Genomic DNA, 10,731 nt, shown 5'->3' on the forward strand with positions numbered 1-10,731 from the left:
ATGTTAAGGGCATATATAAACCCAAAGGCCCTTTTCAGGGCCACCCACATTTCTCGAAAAGAGATCGACTTTTAATTGCCTACCCCTTTTTTTATTTAATATGTGTGTGTGTGTGTGTGTGTGTGTGTGTGTTCTATCCCTCTCCCCTGTTCCCTTTCCATAGACCCCTCAGGTCGGGACCTTATTAAAATAGGGTCCCGACCCTGTTCCATTTTGTCGCTCAACAGACCCACGATTGATTCCCATGTTCAATTTCCCCTTGTCGCTCAACAGACCCAAAATATATTCCCATGTTAAATTTCCCTTGACGCCAAAGTGACCCAGGGGTTTTCGTAATGTTAAATTTCCCATTGACGCCAAAGTGACCCAGGGTCTTTTTTAATGCTAATTCCCCTTGACGCTAAAGTGACCCCATTTACTACTGACATAACAAAATATATAGACATAGCAAAGTATACGTATAAAACATGGTATTTATATATATATATATATATATATATATATATATATATATATATATATATATATATATATATATATATATATATATGGTCATATTGAGATTTGTGTAATGTTTAATTCTTGGTTTCGAATTGCCTGCCAGCAGACAAGTGGCTATCATTCTACACAGTTTTCAGTATAGTTTTTAAATGTTGCCAGGATCTTGTTGGAATAGTATATTATGCCGTTAAACAACGAAGTATCAGAATATGAAGCAAATTCACGACATCACGTTACCACAACGATATATGTTCAAAAGTATCCACAACTTAGTGCAAAGCTGCTGCAAAGTTGTTGCAAGGATGAACTATTGACTGGGTAGCACAGTATTTATAGATAGTTCAATATGCATAGTGCATCATTCTATCTCACACACATTTTTTTTTTTGGATACCATTCGGTGAGCTAGGTCACGAGTTGACCGTCAAACATACGGTCAGCGTCAGTTCGTATCTAGTCCGCCATAGCAGGTTTTGCTAAATTGACTTGAGATTTCTGCTTCATTTATTTTTTGGAAAGAAAACCCGATGCTTAAAAGCGACAGAAGTTGCGGACAAATAAATGACAATAAACTTTGACATTACTGTTAAATAAGACAATCATGTTATGAATGCCGTGCGGAAATGTCATGCAAAGAAAATGGAATGGACTTGAAAACTTTTAGTAGACATGCTGTGATTCTTAGACTTCATTGACTGTTCTTGTCGCCATTTATTCAGTCAAGTGCAATGCATCTTCGGTGGAATTAAATTGTTATATAGTTTGCTAGTGACTGCATACGATATTCACAGGGTTTGTGTGAAATTCGCAGTGGACTCGGCGTGACCGCATCGTCCATTACGAATTGCACACTACCCCCATAAATATCGTATATGGTCACTAACAAACTGTATTACTAATAAAATACAGACATAGATCACAGAACAGGCATATCATTATACAGACACAGAACAGATTACTGACATGGGATGGATTACATATATAGAACACTGTTTAGACATAGCAATATTATTGTCATCAAATGTGCATGAACTAAATCATCCGCAATGACTGACCATTACAGCTATGACTGCATATAGATATGAACTTTGATCTCAAAATATTTGAAAATGTCATTGCAACTGAAATTTGTGTACCCTTGTCACCTTCCCTGGAGACCCAGATTATCTGAGTCAAAGATAACATCCCTCTCGCAGATGGTTATGGCTGGGGCAACATGAGTAAAACCTTTCCTGAATTTTCATTCAGCTGTTTAGGAAATGTGGCAAAGGATGCAAGGAAGACAGATGGAGAAATTGATCGACATATAGACAGATGGGGGGAAACAATAACACAGATGTTTTTTGGCCATGAAAAAACTGATTTTCAGGGAAAATAGTTCACTTTTTGGACGAGAATGGCGGCTGTAAAAACTATTATATAACAGATATTTAAATGGCCACTAATCAGTTAGGTTGTAGGAAATTAAATTTTAGCTCCACTTGTTTGTGTTCTTCAGCTGTCAGACAGAATGTCCGTTGGTCATCGACGAAGTAATAGCTGTATTGGTTTTGATCATTTAATTTTATTTACAAAATATTAGCTAATTACGCCTCAAAAGAATATTGCGCCTTTCATGCTATCAATCTATTGAATACTTCGAAGAGTAAGTAATATTTTAAATACATTTAAGCGTTATTATAGTAATTGTCTTATTTATGACCCCGCTACATAAACCATAAATTTGAAAGGATTTTGTTGATTCTGGCATAAATAGAATTAACTAGAGTCAAGTTTGTATCACTGTATACAGTACCTTTTTGAGTCTTTATAATATGAACTGCAAAAAGCAGTGGAAACAACAAAAAGTAATTTTTACACTACATTCCATTGTTTAAAAGTTATAAGAGAATATATCGGACGAGTTTGAGAAAGGTAGTAAAAATATCCACTGACTCATATTTTACCATACATTTTGTTTTGTATCTTAAAATAGTACAACTTTTACTTCAGGAGCAATTTAAAAAAATTAAGTTTAATTAGTTTTTATCACCATCTTTATTACTCACATTATTTAGATCCTCATACATCCATATTCCTTTGGGAGGTCATTAATTGACACGCCCCCAGAAGTACATACGGCAAAATCAATGTTAAAGTATGTGGACATTTTTAGAAGAGATCATCCTAAAGGAATGATCGAGTACAATCCGGGTTGGATGTCGCTTGCTGTGATGTCACAATGAAAATTACTCATACTTATATGTAACAAACTCATTCTTTCTGCCATCTCGGAACAAAACAAATGTACCAACAAAAAAGTATCACCAAGTTAAAAAGGCTTTACTTTCCAAATTTCCATTTTGAAAAACATATTAGCCACATTCATAAAGGATCTGACTAACTTTTCATTAAAGTAATTAACGATTACTTCAATAATATCGTGATTTAGCTGTCTATTATGTCCTATTTTCTAAATTATCAGATATAAATAGACTGCATTACCACTCATCACGTTAAGAATCACATAAAAATGTTTTAAAAGTTATGTTTGCAAAATGTCCGAAGTAGGCAGCCCAAGATTTGGATTAAATTATTTTGATTATTTTCATGGCACTCGATCTTTCTTCAAATACAATAATCGTGTTTATGTCATTAAAAAAGACACCGTGAACAATCTGAAGTCCACGATCATGTAATACACCAAGTTGTTTCCATGCCGGAGTAACCTGTATCAGTTTGAGATTCATTCCAACAGCAATAAAGGATCCTCTGTTTGTCTACGGTAATCCCTTATGCTCCTTTCCGAAATATTCAATTTATTCCCCTTAATATCCACGGTTACCATGGAATTTCATGCAGTGTAATATATCCGTTGTCCATCCTGACTGATCCCGTGTTTGTTACGCCAGCCCAAATTGTCATTTGACTTAATTCTATTTATGATTTTGTCTGAAGTATCGTTAGTAAGCAATGAATTCATTTCCTCTCATTTAATTAGACTCTCTTTCTCTCTCGATCGATCGAATCCCGGCCGACTCATACCAAAGACATAAAAATGGTACTAACAGCTGTCTCGCTAGGCGCTCAGCATTAAGAGGTTAATGTGATAACTGGTCGGCCCGGTGTCAGGATAATGTGACTGGATGGGACATGATGCTATATGTCTGCATCATGATGCTCCAATGCTAGACATCAGTATAAACTTCACACTGCAGACTTCGTAGCAATATGACTGAATAATTGTTAAAACTACGGTAAAAATCCAAATCTTTATTTCGGGATAGTAACAGCTTTCATTATATAGCAAGCGAAAATAAACTTTATCCCACAGTTGACATTGGCTAAAGCATTTAAAAAGGATAAAAGCTAACATTATGTCTCCCAATACATAATGTTAAATGACAACATCAATTGATTGATTTAAAAATATATTTTCTTTTTGGTATTTTAATTTCCTTGTTTAGTAAGATCTACAATATGTGTTATTTGAAACACGTGATGAATTCCAACAGAAGAATAAACAGCAGTTATCTAAGAATATTTACTCATTTGGAAATAAATTCAATTACCTACTCTCTGTGGAAATAAATTGATGGCAAGTCGTTAATTGTGCAATTCGCGGATGTATATCAATTAAGACATGTGAATATAAGAATAAAGACAAAACAAGGACTGAAAATGATTGAAACTTTCCTAATTTCATAAGAGCGAAAAATCCTTAAGACATCATCTCTAACAATAGCTTTGGCCTACTCTCAAAGAAATACGTAGAACAATTCATTAAAGAAATGAAAACGCACGACTATTTCAATGATGTTTTAACACGTCTGTTGATGGTGTTATATCGTCTAATGGATCAGAAAAAATATCACATTTAACTTTAGCAATAATGGAAGGTGGTATTTGCAGAAATTTCCGAAATTGGGAAATCCCCATTTTCCATTAACATATTTTGAACACTTTCACGTCATCCGTCTTTTCTTCAAATGCAAGAATCGTGTCGTTCTTGTCATTCAAACATATGAAACTAGGTGTCTCAAGTCTATGATTCTGTGATAGTAGTACACCGAGTTGTCTCCCTTCTGGAGTAACCATTATCACAGTTTTAGACTCCGTTCCACAGCAGTAAATGATGCCTTGTTTGTCTATAGTGATCCCTGAAACACCTTTCAAATCATTGCTTTCAAACGTATTTAGTTTATTTCCTTTCATATCCATAGTTACTACAACATTCTTTTTAGTGTAATATATTCTTTGTCCATCCTGGCTGACACAGTGTGTATTATGAAACCCCAATGTGTCATATGACTCAATCTTACTGATGATTTTGTCGGAAGTATCATATGTAAGCAACGAATCTCCACTAACGTCTACAATAATGTTCTGTTGGTAGGAAGCTATTCCACAACACAATTCGTTGACGGATATATTCCTCAGTGGTGACAGTTTATTAGTAACAGACACAAGCTTAATATTTTTATATACAGTTACAGCCACAGTACTTTCATCAACAAGACAGATATACCAAAGGTAAAATTCCACTTTAAGATGTGACACAAACTGAAAATACCTATCAAACAATTTTAATTTGTAATTTGCCCCATCACAAAGCACAAGTCGGTCATCAAACAGGAACACACCCGAATATATACTGCATATTTGTTTATCATCGGGAATCTTGGCACTAAATGTGACCATTTTTGAATTGGGTTGAATTGTTGGTATTTTCGTCTTTGCAAATGACGAGTCAGCCGATAGTTTAGGAACCTTGATCGCCCTTCTTGTCAGTTTACCGAAGGATGACAAGGTTTGAATTATTCCTTCACAAGTGTTGTCAAAATGGAATTCTAATTCAACAATTTCCGTATTATTTTCCATTGTCTTGCATTTTTCCAAGTACTTAAGAACTTGTCTCGACACTTTGGTTGTTGTGATAAATATTTTCGTTTTATCCTCTGATTTTTTACTTCCCATTAGCATTTCTTCAGAAGTTTCAATGGCAGCTATTGCACTCTTACATTCCACAATTAGATCTGATGCTTTTATACTTTCTTGTTTACACATCTGGTTCAATTCTTCAAGAGCTGCAGTCTCTAGTCTATCAATAAGTTCTTTAATGGTGATAGTCCAATCTTGAACTGACTTGGTTATTGCAATCTTTTGCTGCTCAATGGAATCAATAATTTTGGATGTACTTTCAAGCAACGTTATAAACATTTTTTTCACTTCATCTAATTGTTCCGATACTTCTTTGAAATCTTGTCTTTCTTTGGTTCTTTCAGATAAATCCTTTACAATTAACACTTCATCGCATTTTCTGTGATCTTTGAAGGCGCAGTCACTGCAGCAAAGTTCATTGTGACTGGAACAAAAATATTTGTATTGCTTCCTATGCACAGAACAGCGATACATGTCCTGAGATGAATTCCAATTTTGCTGTGCAGACACCGAATGTACGGTGATTGAATGATCCTTGCTTATTTTAAAACTTTTGTGACAAGTATAACAATGATTACAGAGGTACTCCGAACACGTGACACAATATGCCACAGACATATTCTGTTTTCCAAGTGTTAAACATGGCTGGCAATAAACAGATTCTTCCTTGCCGGACTGAGTTGACGCTAAAAGCAACAAAACGATGGAATTGGTAGCAAGTTTAGCAGCCCACTCATCCTCTGTCTGGTCATTAGCTGGTGCAGGGGTGGGATTTCTGCAGATGGGACATGTAATTAAATCTGACTGTGTCCCCGCCTCTTTGAGACTTCGGGCATGTCTGCAGATACACTTCTCACAAAACGTATGTAAGCACGTTAGAACTTTTGGTGATTCGAATATTTCCAAACATATTGGGCAATTCAACTGTCTATATGTAGCCTCCCGGGTTTCTGCCATTGTTACATGTACATACGGGCGGCTATTACACGCATAATCTGCTTGTGTGACGGGACGTCTACTAGCAAAGTATATGTGGAAGCAAACGTAGAAATTAAAAACACTTCCTTGTTGCTATGTTGAAAGACGCTCAACAGCACATTCCAATGACAATTATTAGCCGTCTACTACAAGTCTTCTCATTGCTTCATATTCTGATACTCCCCGTCTTTTACGTACTGACTATCTGCCGTCACAAAGACAGGTCCATAGTTCAATGATACGGTAATAAATAAAACCGAGTGAATGGTTCCCTGTACAAAACAAAATCACGTGGTCTGGAATATTGATATCGCAGCGCAGTAATACGACACTTTAAACAGAAATGTTCTTATAGTTCACTGCCTACGGTTAAAGCGTTTTATTGGAATATGACCTTAGCACTACAACTGAATGCTGCTTATTGTTTTTTTCTTCTTCTTTCTCTTCTGTTAAGTAACGATACAAGGAAAGAAAAATTAAAGGTTACTAGAAACACCAAGATACACGTATTTACATTTTTTCGGTGTATATATGGTTGTACACACAGGAATTATTTGTTTTTGTTTGAATAATAATATAAAACAAAATAAAATATGCTTGGAACGATTTTGATACGAATTATTTACTTTTTGCCTCGTCAATCGGTCGTACTTTATTGGACAGTTATCATAAACGGCTGACCATTCAGGAAAGGAGGTGGTATGATAAAGGACTCACGGTACTAATTCAACTCCAATAGTAAACATATGGAAACACTATCATATTCAAAATTAACTTAAAATTTCTGGGTGCTTTGATGAGACCTATAATTCCCCATGCACAACTAACCTTGGTGCAAGCTTATGTGTGGAAAACACCATATGAGCCGCAGCATTTTGTTTATCTATATGTGCATGAAACACATGTTATTGATTCTGCACCAAATAAATCAAGTGCTACTTTCATTATTGAGTACTCCTGAGTCAAGCCCGTAAAAATATTAAAATTGCATCAGTAGAATTTTGTCTATAATTTTTTAAAATTACATATAGGATAAGCTCTCAAAAGATATTTTTTACTAAAATTTTAATTTTCATTATTAACCAATTATGGACCACCAAACCCATATATACTCTATTATTTGTAACCCATTTCTAGACTGGTTCACAGTTCTTCCGTATAATTAGTACCGTGTGTCCTAAAGACTGATCGTTCCGGAACGGAGGTGATCTCCGGAACAGAGAGTGTAAGTCAGTTTAATTCGTATTTATTTATCAAAAACTGTATCATTAAAGACTAAAGCAAATATACAATATAATGTCGGCAAATACTTTTGATTCTTTTCACTTCCATTCTGTGTATGTATTACTGCGATTCGTTCGTTGCATATTGATTCTGGATTGAGATTCACTTTAAATGTGCCGTGAGAGAGATTTCAAATGTATGTTGAAAAGAGACTTAATAATAATAATAAGGTAGGTCACATAGAATTTCTTAGATATTAATGCTGTATTCGATGTTCATCTGTGTCTTCCATAATTTAGAATAGTGGTGAAAATTAAAAACGATAATGAATTTTCGCTGATTCATTCCAGTATGGGCGGACGTTTTTACATATATTCAGTTCAATACAGACCTCTCTGATCCTTAAGAGAAGTCTGATTGAATTAGAGACTTCTACAATTTAATTAGAGTGCACTATATATCAATTATAGGCCTTCCTAACTGAATTGGAGATGTCTCTAATTCAATTAGAGACCTTAATTAATAATTATTGACATATACAATTTAATTGCACACCTCTTTAATTCAGTTGGAGACCTTGACAAATAAATAAGATAGCTCTTTAATTCAATTGCAGAGCTCTCTAATATAATTAGAGACCTCTCTAATTTGGCATTAATTTAAGAAGACCGTACAGGAATCGTATAGACCTCTTTAATTCAATTATAGGCTTTTCTTATTCATTTGAAGAAGCCTCTAAATAGTGTTTCTGGGCTTCCAAACGTTACAGTCATAAACGAATTCATAACTTTTCTCTTTGTTACTTTGTTCTAAGAGTACACATATGTGTAGTAGGTTTACGCTATCGCTACAAACCAAAATGGCAGCTGCACCATAAGAAACAAATCGCGAGACCAATACTGCAGAATCATGGCATCTTTGGCGTAAACTGAGTATTTGTGTTTAATACAGAAATAGTGGAAAGGATACAAAACACTTTTTTTTTAATTAAAGTCTAATACACAGAAACCTTTTTATTGTTGAAAAATACAGTTGAGGAATTACTCATATTTGAGGAAATCCTTAAAATTTCCTCATAGATAAGAGAAATTCTTTGAAAGAAAATCCAAGATTTTATTACTGTATTTTAAACATAAACTCATTGACACCCCTATTTGCTTATGCGGTAGCATGGAAACCACCCAACATTTCTCCATGTTCTCTCCCAAGTATAGTCAGCAACAAGTTGGGATAAAAAAAACTGATGATTAATCCCATATCCTACAGTTAGATTAGTACCAATAAAGTGGTTTCTTGTTGTCAGAGATTTCATCGTACTTTATTTATAAAACGTCAGACTCCGGTGATTAGATTTATTGCTTTGGGTGAAAGTGCAAGCAAATGAAAAATATAGAATTTGACAACATTTGTGCAAATATATATAAATGATACCGGACAAATTCAATTCATTAAACAAATTACGATTCCTCTCTCTCTCTCTATATATATATATTGCAATACATAGTGACAAATAATTATGTTTCAACTGATCCCTGGTGTCTGATGAATCATCTATGAAAGAATCATTTTTACCAACAAAACAATACGAAAAATATTCAAAAACCTCAACTTCAGAATTCTGCATTATGTTTAGCAAAACTACGGCCACACTTCTGTTCAGCCTCAAGACTTGGTGTCGGATGACAAATACAATATCTATGACAAATGGACGTCTCATACTACACTAATTCTTTGGGCCATATAACTCAAAACAAGATTTTCCTCATGTTATGTTGTTAAGTAAACATGCAGCAGAATGTGTCCTATACTACAGCATGTGATTTGGGATAGGAAAATGTTCACAGGTACAATAAAACACACATGTTTTGATGGTATTGGATGTTTTACTTTTAAATTAACCATAAAAATGGATTAAAAGAATACTCAGTAACATAATAAAAAGGATGGATAGATAGAAAAATATAGGGAAAATACATTGACAGGTAACAAACACGTAAATTACAATTAGCAAATACCATTACATGTAGAGAACATGAATGTGGCATTATAGTATCATTACATTGTTGTACTTATCTTCCCAGAGAAAACATCTATAGACAGAAACATGCCACTGCTAGCAATATAAAATCACCCTACTTCCATAAACAGGGTAATAAAAATGTATAACTAGATCATGCTCAAGTAATTTGTCTCGTTGTTTGATTAATGAATTGTCACAAGTTGCTAGTTGCTGAGAATGGGGTGTTGCCATAGCTAGTTCAAGGCTGTGATGGAACTAGGGCAAGTGATAGACCTGTCCAATGCTGGTTAATATTTCTCAGGTCTGATACTGAGTAACATGAGATTTTTCATAAATCCTTGTTCCTGTTATATTAGAGGTTTTAATATGAGCTCAGAACGGAATGGTCTTGGCTAGATGTTGGGTGCTGTGTCAAGAAACAAGGACTCTATATGCCAGGAAAATTGATCACTAGTCCAGGAAACATAAGTTACAGGTTGAGGTTGTGCTAGGTCTTGTATGATCTGTAGCCAGTTCATGGATGTTGCCGATGACTGGTACTGGCCATCCTGGAAATTTATCATTAAAGCCAGTAAGTGGGCATGTCTGTTTTGTCAATATATCCACCTTGATGTAGTTGGGCCACTGTACCACGTTGATACTGGCCAAGGGTGCAATGAAGAACTATTCTTTATGTGGGCAATGGCAGGCCTGGCGCTGTGTGAGAAGTTCATGATTGCTTGGATTGCCAAACTTCTTTTGAATAATAAACTTCTTTAGTAAACTCAATTAGCTAGTGCTAATATTCTTGATCTTATGTTTATAAACTATCTCGTTTTGGCACTAACAGACACCCGTATGCTTCTTTGATCTCTGGATCAATGGTGAATTTCTACTTAATTAATCAAGAATAAAAAAAGAAAATAACAAAAAATATTAATATCACCAATTTTCTAAATGAATTTAATATATTACAAAATGTCACTGAAATCTCCTCCACTATTCCTTTATCTCTCTCTCATGACACAAGAAACAAAAAATAGATGTGGGAATCTGAAGTGAGAGAGAAATGAAAATATTTGAACTAGATGAAAACCTTGCACCTGAAA

The 10,731-nt window shown here is 34.7% G+C and overlaps 1 protein-coding gene across 1 annotated transcript in view; it reads right to left on the reverse strand.

Annotated features, from left to right (window-relative positions):
• Nucleotides 1-6,873, reverse strand: part of LOC149799633 (uncharacterized) — a 43,254-nt gene extending 36,381 nt beyond the window's left edge. The window contains exon 1 of the mRNA XM_089958228.1: nt 4,431-6,873. Within this exon, the coding sequence (XP_089814354.1) occupies nt 4,431-6,378 (1,948 nt within the window). The 5' untranslated portion in view covers nt 6,379-6,873. The remainder of the gene's footprint in view (nt 1-4,430) is intronic.
• Between the last annotated feature and the right edge of the window lie 3,858 nt (nt 6,874-10,731).

The sequence above is a fragment of the Sinohyriopsis cumingii genome, chromosome 5 (assembly GCF_028554795.1).
Source record: "Sinohyriopsis cumingii isolate HCF-2022 chromosome 5, ASM2855479v2, whole genome shotgun sequence".
In the NCBI taxonomy this organism is placed as follows: domain Eukaryota; kingdom Metazoa; phylum Mollusca; class Bivalvia; order Unionida; family Unionidae; genus Sinohyriopsis; species Sinohyriopsis cumingii.